This window comes from Thamnophis sirtalis, unplaced genomic scaffold (genome assembly GCF_051295495.1).
Source record: "Thamnophis sirtalis isolate CommonGarterSnake01/CBP01778 unplaced genomic scaffold, rThaSir2_p1.2 scaffold_6, whole genome shotgun sequence".
NCBI classification, from domain to species: domain Eukaryota; kingdom Metazoa; phylum Chordata; class Lepidosauria; order Squamata; family Natricidae; genus Thamnophis; species Thamnophis sirtalis.
Genome location: NW_028261386.1, coordinates 70727070 through 70747770, shown reverse-complemented (window position 1 = coordinate 70747770; position 20701 = coordinate 70727070). Strand labels below are relative to the sequence as shown.

General features: G+C 39.0%; 1 protein-coding gene across 6 annotated transcripts in view; it reads left to right on the top strand.

Annotated features, from left to right (window-relative positions):
* PGBD5 (piggyBac transposable element derived 5) overlaps window positions 1-20701 on the top strand; it is a 155651-nt gene that overhangs the window by 32525 nt on the left and 102425 nt on the right. For all 6 annotated transcript variants that reach the window (XR_015696998.1, XR_015696999.1, XM_087718106.1 and 3 more), the window contains exon 2: window positions 18644-19071. Coding sequence is in view for 4 of the 6 variants with exons in the window: in XM_087718106.1 (XP_087574232.1) it covers window positions 18644-19071 (428 nt within the window). In the remaining 2 variants the exon portion in view is untranslated. The remainder of the gene's footprint in view (window positions 1-18643; window positions 19072-20701) is intronic.

The window sequence follows — 20701 nt, the reverse complement described above, 5'->3', positions numbered from 1 at the left end:
CATTTCTTCTTCTTCTGTTCAATCGTGTCCAATTCTCAGAGTCTGCCTGGAGAAATCCCTGCAGTTTTCTTGGCAAGGTTTTTTCAGAAGTGATTTGCCATTGCCTCTTTCCTAGGGCTAAGAGAAAGTGACTGGCCCAAGGTCAACCACTTGGCTTCGTGCTCAAAGCAGGACTAGAACTCATATTCTCTTATTTCTAGCCTGAGAGTTAACCACTATACTAAACTGACTCTCATCTGTTTTATATTCATTTGTCTGTCCTAAATAGTTTGCATTAATGCTATCATCTCATAATTTCATTGTTATTGGTCATATCTTAGAATCCACAGAATCGGAGAGAGACTTCACAGTCATCAGAGAGAGAACTGCTAGGGGAAAGTGAACAAGTCTTACCCACTTATTTCTTTAGCCAAAGAACACTTTATCTAGTGTTTTCACAAAACAGTTATCAGGGCAGGCAGCCAAAATGTAAGGAAAGTTGGCTTCCACATATTTCTATGTAATTCTAGCATGTTGCTGTCTGCACATATCATAAAGTGAGAAAGGCAATTGTGGGTGATAAGTTGGTCGGAAATAAGAGATAAATGATAGATAGATAGATAGATAGATAGATAGATAGATAGATAGATAGATAGATAGATAGATAGATAGATAGATAGATAGAAAGAAGGGGATAGAAGGCTTATAGTTATTATGTCAGACTAACAATAATGAAGATAGTACAGATATGTACATCTTTCCCCCCACTTCCCCCTTGCATAAATTTTGTGCATCTTGCTTCTCCAAAACATTGAAACATTATCAGACCATTTATATATCATCCCATTATGTCCACCAGCAACATAAAAACCATTCAAGATATACTGAAGATATTATCATAATGAGATCAAGGATCTCAGTCAATTCCTGCATGAATCATGAATAATATTGACCTGACAGATGAATGTTATCTTCCAGCTAAAATCTAATTGACAGGATATTTTATTAAATGGTAAATCTCTGACTCAGCTGAAATATGCATTGAGCCAGTTTTATGAGTAAATGTAAAGGCTTCCCTGTTACCTGTTCTTTGTTTTATTCCTAAAAGGCTATTTAAAGAAGTCTCCATCTCAGTCTGAGAATGGAAGGCCCCCAAAAGGAGTGACACTAGAATCCTTTTAGCGCTTTTAGTATGGAATAGTTCTTCTCCAAGGTGTTCAAGAAATCCCCCTTGACCTTCTGGAGAAGTTTGATGGAATACAAGGAGCTGCAGAGGAAGGGAAAAGAAAGATCTGTTGTGTGAGCTTGCCTTCTGCCTGCAACATCCTGGATATCACCCAGCGTTTCAGTAAATAGGGCAAGCACAGAAAAGACAGATGGGCAAGAGAGAAGTGGAAGGAAGGCAACAAAAATAGAATAGAATCCAATAAAGATGCAGATGAAATAAGGATCTGAATAGGAGGTAAGAGAACAGGGACATAAGGAAGGTGGGTGGTGGGTGATGAAAAAGAATAAAAAATAAATGGGGCACATTCACTAGCTCCCCTTCCTCTTTAATCCCCCCCCCACTTCTGCTAGAGCAATAGACTTGACTCTCTGCTTATTCTCATCACCCAATTCATTTTCAGACCTCTGTAAAGTCTAGTGTTCTGAAAGAGAATGGAATGGAATAGACCAGAATAGAATAGAATAGAATAGAATAGAATAGAAATTTTGTGCATTTAGTTCTCAAAAGATAACCATTATGCGTGACCCGACAAATGCGCACCCAACAACAGCGTGCCGACAAAACCGTGGTGATAAAACTGCAACGTTGACAGCACGCCCACAAAGGTGCGCCGACAAAACCGCACCCACAAAAGTGTGATTAGGGTTAAGATAAGGGTAATGGTTAGGGTTAGGGTTAGGTTTACTGTTCTTACGTTGTTTTCGCGTTGTTTTTTGATGGCACGCTTCTGTCGGCGCTCTTGTGCACGTATGTGGGCACGATTTCGACATCACGGTTTTCTCGCAGCGGTTTTGTCAGCACGCTTTGGTCGTGTATGCATTTGTCGGTGAACCACCATTATGCATGTACCTTCCCCCCATACATATATAGTATATGACACAGAGAAACATCACAGTCTACTTCAAATGTATAGCAATAACATAGCAATAGCATTTAGACTAATATACTGTTTCATAATGCTTCATAGCCCTCTCTAAGCAGTTTACAGAGTCAGCCAAATATCCCCAACAAGCTGGGTCCTCATTTTACCAAGGCTGAGGCAACCTTGAGCCTGGTGAGATTCAAACTGCCAAATTTAAGGCAGCTGGCAATCAGCAGAAGTAGCCTGCAGTACTGTATTCTGTGCCACCATGCCTCAGTGTATACATATACATGAAGGGGGGGAAGAATTCTACAAGTTTATAAAACAGATGACATAAGGAACAAAGCTGTTACAGAATCTAGTAGTCCTGCTATAGATACTTTGAAACCTCCTCCCAGAGGGGAGCAACAGAAACAGACTGTGAGATGTGTGTATGGGGTCTCTAACAATGCTTCAAGCTCTAAGCACATAGTGCTTATAAGCAGTATCCTCAATAAGGGGAAGTGAGCTTCCTATAATCTTATCCGCTGTCCTCACCACTCTCTGTATGGACTTTCTATCTGCTACCACCAAACCAAACAGTGATGCAGCTTGTTAAAACACTCCCAATTGTGCCTCTGTAAAAAAGTGGCCAGGACAGAAGGAAAAAGATGCAAAATGCCATTATCTGTCTTCTGAATGGGCATGCATAGAACTGAGCTCCAGTCAGCACTGCGGACAAATGGTGTTTAAATCTGGATTCCAAATTCATTATCAAAATACATTACAATTTTCACTGTGATGGAAGTATGAACTGGAATGCTGGATATTTCTGTGGAGGCAAACACTATCCAAATGTTCAAACATGGGGTCAGTAAAATATTTACCAGGGAATACTCATGTTTGACATACATATTTCAAAGTAAAAGAAAATCTCAATAACTATTTTGGAAGATATTGAACATGAATTTTTTCAGATACTTGCATAGTGAGACAGATCTTTAAACTCCTTATTTTCTTATCTGCTTCCCAAAATAAAGAGTTATTTAGTGATGGAAGGAGCTGAAAGTAAGGAGATTCTTTATTAAAAGGATAAGCTGCTGAATATGCATAAACATCCTTTGAGACAATACAGAATGTAGTAAGTACTTAAGATGATAGGAACCCCACTAATTTCTTGAGTACAGACATCATGAGTGTTAAGCCTTCTGTAGGATTTATTAGGATAACAACCTAAAATCAATAACTTCAGAGAATCCCAATAGTGTAATAAAGTTTCTGTACAAATGAGACAATGTGTCTCTACATCTGGAACAATGGCATCTTAACAGGTTTCCAATTAATCAAAAAGTAATTATAATCCCAGAAGATCATATCTTGTATGTTAATTTCTTTGTTTTTCATTTGCATGATTCATATTGCTAGGCTAAGGAATGTACTGTTGAAGGAATAAATAGCTTGCAGCTTTAAAAGGTATTTCACTATTCGTTGAATTGAATTTATTTGCAGCTTCCATACATATAATGTGGCTCTGCTGTTGGATGTGGAGAGATTGCTCAGGCAAGATGCCTTTAACATATATTTGCTAGTTCACTCCTGACTTTAGGGGGCGGTGCTTATTTTTGCTTCAAAACCAAAGAGCCAGTGCTGTCTGAAGACGTCTCTGTGGTCACGTGGCTGGCATGACTAAATGCCGAAGGTGCACGGAACACTGTTACCTTCCCATCAAAGGTGGTTCTTATTTTTCTACTTGCATTTTTACATGCTTTCAAATTGCTAGGTTGGCAGAAGCTGAGACAAGTAACGGGAGCTCACTCCATTATGCGGTGCTAGGGATTCGAACTGCTGACCTTTCTGATCGACAAGTCAGTGTCTTAGCCACTGAGCCACCACATCCCTTCAAGATTCCTTTAGGTGGGCCTAATTTTTGTGCATAATCATTCATTAACTTACCAAGACTGCAGACAGTAGCTTTTTCTGATGTGTCCCCCTATTTTTCTTCTAAGCAAGGAGACACAAAGGAGGTCAATTGTGGCCATTGGAAGAAGAGCAGCCTCAAAGTTGAAAAGAACTAAGGGTCAAACGTGGGAGCCCTTCAGAAGTACCTATGTTGGCAAGAGTTATACTGATCGCTGATGCTGTCATTTCAGAACAATATAAATAGTACTTAACACTTAGACTTATCTGTAAGTTCAGATATTTAGTAGAATTTTTTTTTGGCTACCATCATATCAGTGGTAGAATTCACATTCTTTTACTACTGGTTCTGTGGGCGTGGCTTGGTGGCCGTGGCAGGGGAAGGATACTGTAAAATCTCCATTTCCTCCCGATCAGCTGGGACTCAGGAGGCATAGAATTGACAGGGGCGGGACCAGTCAGAGGTGGTATTTACTGGTTCTCCGAACTACTCAAAATTTTCACTACCGGTTCTTCAGAACTGGTCAGAACCTGCTGAATACCACCTCTGCATCATATCTAACTCTATGTACTGTAAACTTGAATACAAGTGATGCTTTCCAGGTGCCATTTATACAAATGCAGTAATTGCGAAATGTTTTGTTTGGGTCAGATCAGAGCTGGTAACTCAGAGGCAGCGTGAACAGCATGCCAACTGAACAAATTTGTTGTACTTTAGAAAATAGGCAGGGAGCCAGTACTGAACTTTGAAAATTACCTTCTGTGAGAAGCATCTCTAGAAATCAAATTAGCTCAGTGGATATGCCAATAGCTTAAATTTGAAACTGAGTAATTGCAGCTACGGTCTCTTTGAAAATAATCATACAGTGGAACCTCGGGTCCCGAACAACTCAGACCACAAACAAGTCGGGTGCCAACCGAAAAATCCACTAGGTCACGAACTCATCCTCGGGTGCCGAATAAACACAGCTATGGCGATTTTCCCTTCTGCACCATTTTTTGTGTGTGTGTATATATGCATTCAGTCTTGCTTTTGGTCATGAACAAATCAGGTGCTGTACATAGTAAATGACTGTAATAAAGGGTTAGGGTTCAGGAACTTAGATGGGAAAAAATACATTATTTTCACTAATCTATAACTGAAATTTAGCTTTTTATTACATATTGTATATAGACATCAAAGTAATTTAGTCCCTATTTCTAGATCCCAACATTTGTTAAAGTAAATCAATTTCACTATCTAAAATCGATTGCAAGGTGATGCAATGGCTCAGCAGTTAAAGATGCTGAGTTTGTCAGCTGGAAAATTGACAGCCTGGGTTCAGGACCCAAGTGCCACATGACAGGATGAGCTTCTGTTACTTGTCCCAGCTCTTGCCCTAAATGCGAGTAGATAAATAGGTACCATTTTCGTGGAAAGGTAACAGCGCTCTGTGCGTTCTGCCTTGGCATATAGTTATGCCAGCCACATCACCACAGAAATATCTTTGAACAACACTGGCTCCTCAGCTAAGAAATGGATATGAGTTGGATACAACTGAAGAGGGAAAATCTTTATCTTTACCTTTATATTTGATTGACTGATTATGCAGTTGGTGTTGATTCTTAGCAACCAGATAGATTTTCTCCATAATGATCTGTCCCTAACCTGGTCCTTCAGGTGTCACCACTGCAATTGAGTTCATCTTCCTTGTTACTGATTGTCCTCTTCTTCTGTTTACTTCCACCATTCCCAACATTAGAGTCTTCTCCAGAGAGCCAGGTTTTCACACAGGGTGTCCAAAATAGCATAGTTTGAGCCTCAAGTAAATACTCTGGATTGATTTTTTTAATGATTAACTTGATTGTTTTCTTGGCTGCTCATGGAATTCTCAGGAATTTTCTCCACACCAAATTTCAAAAGCATCAATACTTTTTTTATTCAGTGTTATCAAAATCCAACTTTTGATTCTGTAGAGTGTCACAGGGAATAAGATCTTTTTTAAAGACCCTGTAATCCCTTAATTCAGAGTAGAGTCAAGGCGACTGGGTGGAGTTGATCATTTACTGGCTAAATGCCCTCCTGACACCACGAAGTTCTGATGAGATATTTTTTCTTAGTGAGTGTCACAGAAGATGCCATTAGCGGAATATTAATTCCCCTAAAATCTGCATATATCTTATTATATTACAGATTTCTTATATTTAAGTACTTTATATCTACAGTATATTTAAGCATAACTGGTTTCCAACATAATGCAATCTGTACCTATGTTCAGATAAGAGATCTATGGCACGGAAAGCTTAAGAACTCCTGTTCCAGAGAAACCTTAGATATTTTCTGGTTTAAGGAAATGGACCATGAAGGCAAGAATTTATGGGAAGATGGTCCTTCTTTTCTTTTAGATTATTGGAAAAGGAGCAGGATAAAAATCTAGCTAATATGAATAATTTGAGAAAAGCTGGTTCCTTCACCAGAAAGAAGGTCATGTACTAGGAGTTATTTACCATAAAGTAAACTGCAAACATTTGCCTTCACCCAACATTTTCTGAGAATAGTGAATTGAGATAGAAGACCCCTTTGTATAGTATTTTTATCGGGCTCTAATTAAGCAAACTTAATCTTGAGGGATTACTGAGAAAGATTTAATAAACATTTAATAAAGAGATTAGGTTAGGCTAATCCCTTCTATTTTCTTAGAAGAGGACACTGACTTATAAGTATCTAGCTTTCCCTCTACCCAATACTTTAAAAAAATATTTTCTTCTGATTTTTTTTGCACTAAATTAAAGATCAATCTATAAACAAAGCATCTTGAACAATGTTGTCTTTGAATATATACAGCTGATGAAGCAAAGGACCATTCCCTGAAGAATGTCCCTGTTAAGTGGGCATTAACACACTCCCTCATTAACCCATCCACCCTCTCACACATACCCACACACAGAGAAAGGGAGGGGGAGAGAGGGGAGAGAGGGGAGAGGGGGTAATACCTTGTGAGTAGCATTATAACTTCTAGTTCAGCATTCTAGATATGGTCCTGAACTATATATAAAAAAGCTGGGATGGCGCAGTGGTTAGAATGCAGTACTGCAGGCTAATTCTCTGACTATCAGCAGTTCGATCTTGACCGGCTCAAGATTGACTCAACCTTCCATTCTTCTGAAGTCAGTGAAATGAGGTTTCAAATTGTTGGAGGCAATAGGCTGACTCTGTAAACCTCTTAGAAAGGTCTGTAAAGTACTATTAAGTGGTATTGCTATATGACTCTTGTGACTTCGTAAATATCAATAACCAACGGGAGACCTACATGCTGGTCTGTAAAGCTGGAAAGGTTGGCAATTGCTGTTTTAGACTGCAACTCCCATCTCTCCTAACCAACAGTTGCAGAACAAGCTAATGCAAGTTGTAACCCAAAAAATCTGCCAGGTACCAAGTTGCCTGTCCTTCTGTTAAACTGCAGTTGAACTTTCTGACTAAAATAATTCTGTTTATTATTGTTTGAAGCTCTACTACATGGCTTCCAGCTTCGCAGCATGTACATCATGCTAACCATAAGGCACTAGTACAAAATGTGGGAGGTGAGCATCTGTTTGAGTGTCAGTAACAGGGGTTGACACACAGCTCTCATTAGAAGCCAGTTATACTTACAATCAACCCTGCAAATAAGTGTGGGGTCATTTCTTCCCCTAAAATTCACTGATCACAGGGTAAAGATTTGATCTGTGATGTGGAAAAATATAAATCGAAGTCTGTATATGTTGGCAGAACAATAACTCTAGTTTCTTGTGTCCCCTTTTCTCTATTTCTGTTTTTTTAAAGGTGGTTAAGATGGTAACATCATTATGTTTTATCCCTGATCAACTATTGGTTTCAACTAGTGTATTTGTTCAGTGTCCTTTTTTACAAAATGATTGTGCGAATATTTGAATCATGACTGCATACACAAAAATATTGCCTGAACATATTGCCTGAAAAATGTATTATTACCCTTTCCTATCTTCCATCAAACTCTTTTGCTTATAGGACTAGGAATTCCCTGGTATATTGCAGGTGAATCACAGCTTTTAGACTCTTCTTATATCTGGATACCTCTATTGGGCTTTTACCCATTTGGAAAAAAAAACAGTAGAACTTGAAATTGATGGGGTTTCAAGTACATTTTAGAACTTTTTTTCTTCAATGGTACATTGCCCATGGGACAACTTCAATTAGATGATTGTTTTCTTAATTTTACTGTACTACATTGCCCATTTAGCTTTAAGGATCTTGAGGATTTCTCCATTTATCTTCTACAATTATAATCACATTATCTGCCTGTTTATTTTAGAAATATTCTGTACTTACTTAGCTTAAAATTCAATGTGAAATTGTGTTTTTAATTATTAGTGAATGAAGTGATTACCAAACAGAACAGCCTAATGGACAATCAAATGCCCATTAACCATGATGACTGATGGTTTTCCTACTACCACCCGTCAGTTTTTATGGGGCACAAACTACAGTTACTACAGGAAGATTAGAATATAGTCAAGCATATCCTTAGCATATCATGCATACTTTCAACTGATACCCCCAACCTCACATTTAATGATACACTTTTTCAATTGCTGAAATTTCTGTAAGAGAGATAATCACTTTGAAGAACTCATTAGACCGTAGAGCCAAGAAAACCTAAAGATGGGCTTTTGTCTTCTTAAGCTTCTTGCATTTACCCCATTAGAAAAAAGAGATTAAATGATACCTTTAGGAGTAATAATAGATGTTCAGCTTTTTTGAAGACAGTTAAAAGGGACGTAGATCTGGTGAATGAATATATGTGCTCTGAATTTTGTGAATGGAAAACTTTCTGTAAATCTGGATACCATCCAAGAAAAATGGTTTTATTCTCATTTTGGAGACTCAGTGTAAACATTGATTTAGGTATTGACTGTAAAAATAGACTTCACATTTGCATTTGCAGCAGTTGGTGTTGTATTCCAATCCGGAAATTGTAAGCTGTGCCTAAATCCCACTGAAACTGATGAGAATTTAACTCACTTCTCTTTTTAATCTTGAATGGAAGCTCTATGGGGATCAGTGACATGCGGTGAAGACGAGGAGGAGTGAGGCAGCGGCGGTGGCTCCTCAGGGATGATGACAGAAGGGGATCCGGATGCCTGCGCCATCTCCCGCACGTCTTCCAGGACTCGCCCAGCCTGGCGCGCGGCACTTTAAAGTGCATGCTGCCACCCCAGCCATACAGCAGGACCTGTTTTATGGCTGGAAGGCACGCCGGCACTTTAAAGTGCATGCTGCCTCGCCCCGCCATAGAGCAAAACATGTCCTGCTTTATGGCTGTGAGGCGTGCTGGCACTTTAAAGTTCATGCCGCTGCCCCGGGCCCAGCCATACAGCCCACCGGCACTTTAAAGTGCGTGCCGCTGCCCCGGCCATACAATGGGACCCGCTGTATGGCCGGAAGCCAGCGTGTCCTGCTCTATGGCAAGGCGCGGCGGCATGGCTTTAAAAAATAAAAAATAAAAAAGTGCCAGCCTGCGCGCCAGCAGAGGCGGGTAAAACACACACACACACACACACACACACACACACACACACACACTCATAATAAAACAAATTACAATTACTTACAAATAATTTTGAATTCCTCCCCCTGCCCCCTCCCTCGGACCCACATACCTTTTCCAGCTGCGTCAGAGGATTTCAATTCTCCTCTTGTCCGCCATGATGAAAATGTAAAAAGAAAAAGGCAACTTAGGCAAGAGTTGTTGCTGCCAGAGCAGGAGGCGAGAGAACCACATGCCTCCTTTGCATAAGGAATTTTTCACCTTTTAACCCTTGCTTAACTCTGAGCAAGGGTTAAAAGGCGAAAAATTCCTTATGCAAAGGAGGCACATAGTTCTCTCGCCTCCCCCTGCAGTTAGCACTAAGCAGAGTCATCCACTGTGACTCTGGCAGCAACTACCTTAGCCTTTTTCCTTTTAATTTTTATTTTCTTTTCATCATGACTCTGGTGAGGCCCTGCCTTCCCTGCCTCTCCTGATTGCACATCCCTGATGGGGATGACTTTTCCTTTTAGAAGATTAGGTTTCTGTTACTCTTTGGGGTCTGAGGGTTTTTATTGTCCTTTTCAGTGATATGCTAGGGATTTTCTTCTAAAAAGAAGGCAATAATATAAACAAAAATGAGGGGCAGAAGAAAAAAAAGCGAAGCAAGTATTTAATTAATCAAATTGAAGTTACGATCAACTCTTAGAAGTTTCACTGTCAAGTCCATATGAATTTTTCATGGCACTAAAATGGAAGCAGCTTCTTCGATGTTTCTTCTTTCCAGGCTAACCTGAAGCCTTTTGATCCAGTGTAGGAAGTTAAAACCCATCCCTCTCCTAGAAAAATGAAATATACTGGGAAATATTGAAAAGGCAGAATATTACATTTCCTGAGATCAGAAATGGGGAAAAATGTTTTTAGGCAGGAAACTGGCTCACTCTTAATAGCCTCCACCTTTGTCAATGGGCCATTAAAAAGCCTGCATAACAAAGATCTCCCCCCCCCCTTCAGCTCCAGGGTGATGGGATTAAGGCATTATAGTATTAGCCCTTTACCCACCTCACCACAGGGCACCTGGGAAGAAGCAATGCTCAATCAAACCTGGACTCAAGACAGCCTACAGAGTTGCCCCTCATGACCCCGTGGGAGCCTGACAACCAATAAGAATACAAGATCAAGATCAAAAGCCAAAGAGGGCATAAAACCAGGAACTTTCAGCATCTTGTGCTCTTTTTCTTCGTCTCCCAACATCTGGAAGAATTTGATTCCCCTTTTCTGTTTAGGAGCTCAAGTCATGTGATCCTGTCCACCATTAAACCATCTTTCCAAACAGCCTCCATGTTTCCAGTGTCTTTTTCCCCGCTTGGAACTAAACCCAGAAGGACATTTCTTCCAACAATTGGAAAGTATGAACCAGCCCCAAATCTGCTTATCTGGATGAAACCAGTCAGGTGCTGTTATTGGGTTGATACTGACCCATCTCTGTAATTCTTTCCTCCTTCCCTCATAATAAAAATTACAATTTTTGTCAAGTTTGGAAAGGGCCTTCACTGCTTTCCTTCAATAGTTTTTCCTATGTTAAATTGGGCGTCCAAAATAGTGTTGAATCATTTCATTCAAAGAGGATAAATTTATGTGAATGGAAAGAAATTTATCGTCCTGATATTAAGGAATGGATTCAAAATATGAGACTATTATCTTTTTTTTTTTAAGTCTTTGTGTTCTTTCAATGAGGTACTGAAGCTATATGGTTAGAATTAATAAAAAAGTTAAGGACTGAATTAATTTTACATGTCACCAATTTTACAATGAAGGTGATTTGGATATTTTTTTTCTTCTAATCTTCTATTTTTTTTCTCCTCCTCCTCCTCCTCCTCATCCCCCCTCCTCCTCCTTTTCTTTTCAATCCTCATAATATATTCACCCCCCACTTTTTAACCATACAATACTATTCCCCTCCACCCCCAATGTTATTGTGATTTTCTGTATTTCACCATAGGGAAAAAATTAAAAGGCTGTGGATTTGTTTTTCATAAACAGAGATTAACTGAGTAAGTAGCAAGGAATCTGTGAAATAATCTATTGTTTGGAAGATTCACATTTGCAAAACTAGGCAGTGCAGCATTGGATTGATTGTTCTGCTATGTGAGTGTGTAGCTTTCTAAACTGCCCATAATGCATTGCATTCAGTGCAGTCCAGTTGGCAAACCGAATGTGCTAATTTCTCTTCCCAGCCCCCCCCCCCAATCAATTTGCCTCTGCAGACTGGCACTAGCAAGACTACAGCAGTGAGACTCTTGTTTATCAGATCCAGAATGCAGCATTAAAAATACATTCATATTAAATTCTTGTCATGTCCCTTCCTGAATCCTGATACTAACTACATAGTGAGTGGTGTGTGTGCATCAGAGGTGGGTTACAAATTCCGGGGCTACCGGTTTGCTCATGCTCACCCGCACGCTCACGTGCAACACTTTGTGTGATGCTTCTGTGCATGCGCAGAAGCGTCCGGGTGGATGGGTGGAGCCTCCCGCTGCCACCACTACTGGTTTGCCTGATCTGGGCTGAACTGAGAGCAACCCGCCTCCGGTGTGTGTGTGTGTGTGTGTGTGCGTGCACTGAAGGTTTTCTTTTATAAGAAGTATGGCCTCCTTTTAGTGTGTAGTTTCCTTGTTCAATGGTTTGAACACATCAATTTTCTTGCATGTTTTCCCCCCAGGTTTGGCCAAAAGAAATTCAAAAATTGGAGGTCCTTGGAAATGCACCAGGGAGGAGCATATGTAGGTCTCTAGTTTTAGAGATATTTCATAGAACCACAGTGTTTGATCTGACAATACTATCTCAAGTATTCCTTATGGAATAAAGTGCTTAATTCTAAAATGCTCGGGTTTGTTGCACTGGGTTCTGGTATTTTAGCTGGATGACAATTTTTGGTGTCAAAGGAGCCACACTGACCGCAATATATAGTATCTTTATCCGAGCAAAGTGCTAACATTTCGTCTTGTTCGTCACACTAATCTGGAACTTTATTGAATCATTGTGGAGAGATGTCGAGTAACCGAGATCAACAATGGAAACAGCAAATCCCATGCTGGTAGAGTTTTTCTGCCAATTCAGAGGTGGGTAGTGGGCACTTCAACTTAGTGACGAACAGTGGCTCAAGAGTTTGTGGCTTCCATGGCAGCTATGGAACTGTCCCAGGTCATCGTTGGTGAACATATACATACTAGGAACTGCATTTTACATCTTTGTTTCAGAGCAAACATGATCTGATTTTAGAAGACATTGTCCAATCTGTTGCTGTGGCCAGGTCACTTTCTAGTTGTTTTTTGGCTGGTTGGATCACTCCGCCTCAAGCACCTGATGAACTCTGTATGTTTCAGAGGAGTTTGAGGCTTTAGATCAGGGGTGTCAAACTTGTGACCCGTGGGCCAGATGCATCACGCGCTGGCCTTGCCCACCCCCATTTTAGCAAAGTTGTGATACGTCATGTGAGTCATGAGTTTGACACCCCTGCTTTAGATTGTATTGTCCATTTATGGCTTCTCCTCTTGCCAGTTGGGATGTTCCTTGGTAGGAGCGGCTCTGGGAGATGATACACATAAAGAGCAGGGGTGTCAAACTTGCGATGACACGTTGTCATCACATGACATATCACAACTTTTTTCCCTTCGCTGAACGGGGGTGGGGGTGGCCAGCGTGTGGCGCATCCATCTCACAGGCCGCGAATTTGACACCCCTGTGCTAGAGCATTGGAGGAAGATGAACAGCAAATATTGGTGAGAATCCATATTAAGAATCCCTGTTAAGATTTGGATGACAAAACTATGTTAATTCTTCACCCTTATTGCATTTGCTGTTACCCTCCTGTATGCTCTGCTCAAGGAGACCCAGCCTCTGCTGAGAAGGACAGATCATAGGATTGCTGCAGGATAAATATTCTCAATATTTGGCAGAAAAAGTCACTTGAGTTCACTCAGAGTTGGACTCTGATCTTGGTATTGGCCTGGAGAAAAGGTTGATTTGACTATTTATGGTTTAGGCTGTGTGTATGTGCAAATTGCAATAGCTGTCCTTTTATTTCTCCACAAATAATCAAGATCCAGTATCAGCTGTGCCTGTCCTTTCAGATAGGCAGAGACAAACCACTGGGGAAGACAAATGAGAAGGCACCACTGTTACTGGCCTGTTCATCAGTGCTGTGGCAAAACAGAGAAAATGAAAGATGCTACCACGTTGCGAATTGGAATTTCAAACCAAATCCCCAATTCAAAGCTTCATCCAGACCTGATGCCTGGCTTGATAATAAATGTGAAAAGGATTTTAGAATTGGAGTTGATCACAAGCTGGCTATGAGTCAGCAATTTGACAGTGCTGCTAAGAAGACAAATACCATTTTGTGTTGCATCAATCAAAGCTTTGTTAAAGTTCCACTCTATCCTGTATTGGTTGGACTTCCAGGAGGAACGGTCCTCACTGCTTTCTCCTAAGTGATGCTCCATGTACATTGAACTAAAGCCCAAGTAGGCATCCTTCTGGATTTGAAGTCCCATTTCGAAGTGGGTACCTTCAAAAAATTGCTACCAGGGGATACTTGCCTATTCATAAAGTGGTTACAACGGTGATCTTGGCTAGCTATAAAACACCAATTTACTAAGAGTTAACTTGCTTCCTACTCTCTGCCCCCAATGCAGAAATATGGGATCTTTCTGGGATTCAAAGGCATTGCAGGCAATCAGTCGAAGCAGAGAAGCTGGGAATTTGCTTTGCAGTTTAATGCTAATTTAACTGCATTGTACCAAATGATGGATGATGATGATACTAAAATAATTTTTTAAAAAAAATCAGATGGGGCAAGTCAGATGGACATAAAAGGCAAAATTTTGGGAAGAAGGCGGGGCTTAGCAGTGAGAAGACGGAGTTTCAGGCCATTCCTGAAATTCCCCTATTCCAGAAGAATTGGACGGGTCATTTACGATCCTAGCTGTCCCGGAGAGACAGTGAAGGTTTGGGGATATCCAGTGACCTCAGAGACGTTCGCAGGTCTCGGGGGGGCTCGGCTTTCAACCCCTTTTGCCAACCCTTCCTGGATTAGCTGTATGCTAACCGAAACTGTAGGTAGCCCCTAAGAATGGTAGAAGTGTTTTCAACTGGTAAGCTGATTTTATTACTCAAAGAGAGACGGTCCGCATTAAAATCTAAGCTAATTGAAACCAAAGAACAGAAGAATCTAGCGGCGAATTGGTTTTTTTAAAAATGGATTTATGGCTGGTGGTTACCCTATTTCTTAAACACTTTAAGGAATTCTTCAACATTTCCCCCTGACTCTTTCTAAGTGGGTTGTAAAACTAACGATCTGACACTTTTATTGCTTGGCTGTGTGGGTCTAAGATCAGATAAGATCACACAGCTCCCAGCGTGTTTTTACTTGCAAATATCTTAGAGTCTCTAACTGCGACACAACATGGCGTCGAATTATATTCCCAAGGGCTCGCTTCATACACTTTTTTCTGCATTTCGAAAGCTGTTTGATTCTTATCAAAGATTTGAAAAAAAATTGGATTATTTGACATTAAAACTTGAAGGAAAAGGTGAGAACGCTGAATGTTTGAATGTTCCTGAAATACAAATGAAAAATGTGAGAAATGACGTCTGGCCTATCTCGGAGGAAGGAAGAAATGCTATGCTGGAAAGGGGGGGGGAGCTAAAGAATCTACACTTTATGAAACATCATTGGCAGATTTCATAATTCCACCTTCGAGAATTAAAGTCAATTTGAAAAGTTTAACAAGCCTGGGACAACATTATTATCTCATCAGAGACATTCTGAGCAAAAAGGTGCGAAGATATCCCTGTTTGGACTTGCTTATAAAAACATTTGGTAAATCTATTCAACGAATGGCAATAGGACTGAGAAGGTTTTGTTATTGGAGAGACATAGGCTGACAGATGGAAGAATACAACTTAAAATTAGCTAAATCTAATTACTCTTATTTGTAATAGATATAGCTGAATAATAACTGATATTGATAGTAATGTATATAATGTGGAGTTGATATGATAAATAATAATTGGATATGAGAAAGGAAGGTTGGAAATACTTTTGGACTATATATAAAGGTTATTAATTACAATAATTACCACTATTAAAAAATAAAATAAAATATATACAGTTAAATATTAATTAATATGGGGAAAATGTTATGATATATGATATAACTACATAAAGAAGGGAGAATGATAATAAACTATACTGCATGGAAGATGGACTTTTTGGTATTAAATATTATGGATGCACAGCTAAAATAGGATATGAGGATTTGATGTTAATAGAGGATTTTACAAACAAGTAAATGAAATGTCAGCAGGTGTTATGGATTAACTCTTTGGCATAGTTAAGGATGAAGGATGTTTAAATAACTGTAGTTAACTAAAAGTGGAGGTATAATGATGTTAATATGGTAAACATTTGAGTTAAGATATTTGAATTAATATGAACTAATAGAAGAGATGCACCAAAACATGTTGTAACCAGCTGATATACCTTTTTTTATTATATATATAATATATACCTGTGTTCTTTTTTGTTTTTTGTTTTTTTGTTTTTGTTCTTTGTTTTTTTTCCCCCTGCCTTGTCTTTTGTTCTTTTTGTCTTTTTTTTTCTTTTCTTTTTCCCACTGATGTGGGCATGTATTGTTTAAGATTATTATTTTTATTAATATTTTAAAATAATAATTACAGTCAAATGAAAATGGATATATGATGATGGTGATATGTATGAATATTTGAGTTAAAATGCTTGAGTTAACATGAGTTATGTTTGTTGACTGGGGAGGAGATACACGAAAGTATATTTGTGACCGACTGACACATTTCTGTAGCATGTAAAGAAAGATGTTGTACTTGTTTTAAATTTAAAAAATTTAAAAAAAATTAATTAAAAAAAAAGGCAAAATTTTGAAAATATATTTTTGCTCCACAGTATCAGGTTCCCTTCCATGAGCTTTGGGACAGGGAAGAGGAGGTCTTCCTTGGGCATTAGATTGGTTTTCTCCCCTTGATTTTGTGGCATCCATGGTTGAATGGATCATTCATATTCACATTTTATTGCACAAGAGAAACATCTTTTGCAAATAAATTGAAAATGCTTGTATGCAGAAAACGTAGATGTGATGCAAATAAGAACTACCATCATAATCATTTGTCAGAAAAGAATGGCATTTTGTTGAGCTATTAAAAATACATTTAAACAAAAATGGGGGGAAATGATTTTATGCTTCCCACTACTAAATTGTGTTTTCATGTTTGAATAAATATTAGCTTTTTTTCAATATACAGAACTTCTGTACCTTGTGGCCCTCCAAATGTTTTTGAGCTACAGACTCAACAATAACATCGTTCATTGATTAGTGGTAGTGATAACAAATGTTAAAGTCTAGTTCAGCAACATCTGCAAGGCCAATGTCATGCCTGTAAGCCATCTTTTCTTTTTGGACTTCAGGCCTGCCACACTTTCTACTGTGGGAAAATGGGAAGGGGGATTATATAGAGTTGGGTAATATGTAGCCATAATAACATTCTTCTTAGAAAGCCAAGGTCATCTTTGTCTCTGCACCTGGCCGGAACTGGATGAGTGGAATCTGTCTTCCATTTCTGCACAGACTAATATCTTCCTTATTATCTCCTGCTCTGAAGGGATGTTTTTACTCTTCCACTGCTGTGCATACATCATTCTTTCTGCGGTCAGGATGGACCTCAGAAAAATAATGTCGAAATGACCAAATACAAAGCCACTGGTATTAGGAAGAAAGATAATGAGTCCATAAGTCTTTGGAACTCAGACTTAATTATTGCTTTGCTTAAAGTGAAATGTGTAAAAATCACTGATGCCTAAATAAGCCTGTTTAATAAACTGCCTTATGATCAGATTATAGTTGCCTAGAAAATGTAGAATTATTAAGAGAACTGAGTGAACATTTTCACTTTCATATAAGTTTGATTCCACTAAGCTGATCTCTTGACACTGCTTTTTTCATATCTTTCATCAGGCTTCTCTTACTTCAAGATTTACTAATCTGTGCAAAACTGATTAGAGATGCTTATCTACTTATCTCTTATGATCTTTCTCTCTATAAAGGAAGTCTATGAAAAGAGTTCAGTAAGATATCTTTATTAACATCTCATGTATATCTTTCCAATAATGCAAACTTACATTTTTTTAAAACAAGGCAGCCATACTGGGTAATAAAATTATGAAACTCAGCCCCTATTTTAGTGTGAACTGTGTTGGAAACAATGAAGAGATGTGACATTAGATAATAATTTTCAAGTTATAAATTAACTTGAAATTTAAATAATTCATTGCTTGGAAATGAGACTTAAGGCACTTTTCTCATTTGGTATCTTCATCGGGCAAGCTGCATTTCAGTTAAATATAGAAGAAAGTCAAAGAACAGGAAAATTCTTTCACCCGAAACTCTTGAATTAAAAAAAGATCTATATTGCCCCCTTGATTTCTTTCTTTCTTTGAATCAGTTCAAAAATATACCATTGGATAAGAGATTCGGATTACTTTTACAAAAAAAAATACATTAAGTACAAATACATTAGTAGTTTATAAAAATGATAGATTATTTTGTGAAATATTATCTTACGCATGTCAATAAGCTATTTCCAATTTAATAAAGATATTCTTTTATACTTGTAATCATTCTTATTTAAACTCCATAGAAATACCTGTTAGATCCCAGCTAAATGCATTTTTAATGAAATCAATTCAATGTTTATCTAAAAGGAGACTTTCTCTTAAAAGAGTTAATAATTTGATCAAAGAAATGACTACATGTACACTTCTGACTAAATTAGTTTTGGATATCAGTAGCATTTCCTTCCTACAGTAGAAGTGCAGTAATAATTAGGCAGATGTTTTGAATCTTGACAGTAGACACAAACTGCCTTGTCCTCTTAACAATGGGTATAATATAACTCTGAGTACCAATTAAGAAACAAACTATAGAAAACAGTGCTTCATTGGGTGAGATGTACTAAGTACCAGTAGCCTAATTGCACTGTTTCAGGGTTCTGCTTCATTGCAAATATTCTGAAATGTTTGGAAAAATGAGCTTCATTTCTACATTTTTTTCCTTTTAGGTCCAACTCGCAAAATGCCACCCACTTCCAGTGCCATGGACTTCTTCCAACTCTTTGTTCCTGATAATGTGCTAAAGAACATGGTGATTCAAACCAACATGTATGCCAAGAAATACCAGGAACGGTTTGGCAGCGATGAGGCTTGGATGGATGTCACGCTGATAGAAATCAAGGCCTTCCTTGCCTATATGATATCTACAAGCACTCACCATTGTGAGTCGGTCCTCGGCATCTGGAGTAGTGGTTTCTATAGCAACAAGAGCATCGCATTAATCATGACTCAGGCAAGATTTGAGAAGATTCTTAAGTACTTCCATATTGTGGCCTTTCGTTCGAGTCAGACTACACATGGCCTCTATAAAATCCAGCCGTTTCTGGACTCTCTGCAACATAGCTTTGACTCTGCTTTCAAGCCTTCCCAGACACAGGTGAGATTTGGTTTCTGGGCTGTGGGAAATCTTACTCCTTTCTTGCACCAGAACTCTAAAACATACAATGAATCAGCAAAAAAATCTGTAAAGGAAGAGCATGGAATGCACAATTAAAACAGAGCACGTGGGAAAGCATTTGCATGTTTGGTTTCTGAAGGTCACATTTAAACAAAAATCAGGATAATCAAACCCAGGCTTTAAGATGCTTTTATGGTTCTACTTCTCAGTAGTGTCCAAATAGTGAAGGTGGGTTTGATGGTGGCCTTATGGAGATCCACCTTCCCTTGAGTCATGTTCAGCAGTGGAATGGTGCGGGTGACAAGGAGATGTTTCCATTGTGGAGAGATGTCTCAACAACACAGAAACACCTCCTGAGTCTTTCCAGGGATCCTACAGTGCAGGGTGAGTGAACAGAGCTGAGGAATGAATTTGACAATGGAGCATCCCTTAGAGATATATCACTCACTGGCTCAGTTGACATGATGAAACTGCTTAGTTTTCCTTCTGCATTTATGAAATCCAGGTTGGGCATAAGATGATTTCACACTTCAGTTTTTACATACCTCTTTAGCTCCCCGGCTTCATAAATCTTAGCGGCAGATATAGAAGTGAGACAGAATATCTGAAAAGGTTAAATCATGGCAACCGAACCAAAGTTTATTAAAACCGAGACGTTTCATTATTCAGCCAAGTAATTTCTTCAGTCAAAATGAAAATTTGGGTAGGCAGAGAGTCAGATAGCCCTTCACTGGAGTCCTAAAGTCATTGGAAGAACCACCTCTTGCCATACAGATGGCAGGAGGTTTCTCCCCAAAATGAAAAGCAACATGTAACTGTAGATGCAATCATGTTGGTTCTTTCTAATGACTCTCTGACTCTCTGCCAACCCAAATTTTCATTTTGACTGAAGAAGTAAAGACCTGCTGATTTCTACATATTTCAAAAATGAAATTCAACATCTCCATGGCTTCCCTTATAGAGCAAACAAGGCTGTGGTGGGTTTCAAATTTTTTTAGAACCTCTTCTGTAGGTGTGACCTGTTTTGTGGGAGTGACTTGCTGGCCATGTGACCGGGTAGGTATGGCTTGCTGGCCATGTGACCAGGTGGGAATGGATTTCCAGCCATGTGACCGAGTGGGAGTGGATTTCAGCCATGTGACTGGATGGACATGGACAACTTGTAAAATGTGGTGAAACTCGCTTAACAACGCTCTTGCTTAGCAACCAAAATGTTGGCTCAGAAACTCTGGCATTTGAAGCACGTAAGTCTTAAAGCTGTCAAGTTACAAGACCCTTGCACCCCTAACCCTTTAGGAAAAAAAACCCTAGGGGTGTTCAAACTTGAGAGCTTTAAGACTCATGGACTCCCAGAATTTCTCCTCTCACTCTTCATCTTGAACATGTGTAGATGGGCAGGGGGAGGGAGCTGGAACCGGTTCTAAACGGCACTGTAGTTTTGTGGAACCTCTTCTATGGAAGAGGTTAGAACTGGCAGGAACCTACCCCTGAAACAAGGTCATGTGATATGTATCCTTCTTCAGCATCATGGTCTTGATTCCTATAGTTCTTATTATTTCCTTTCAATCAGGAAGATCCATATTTGAACATTGAAATAAAATATTTCTTG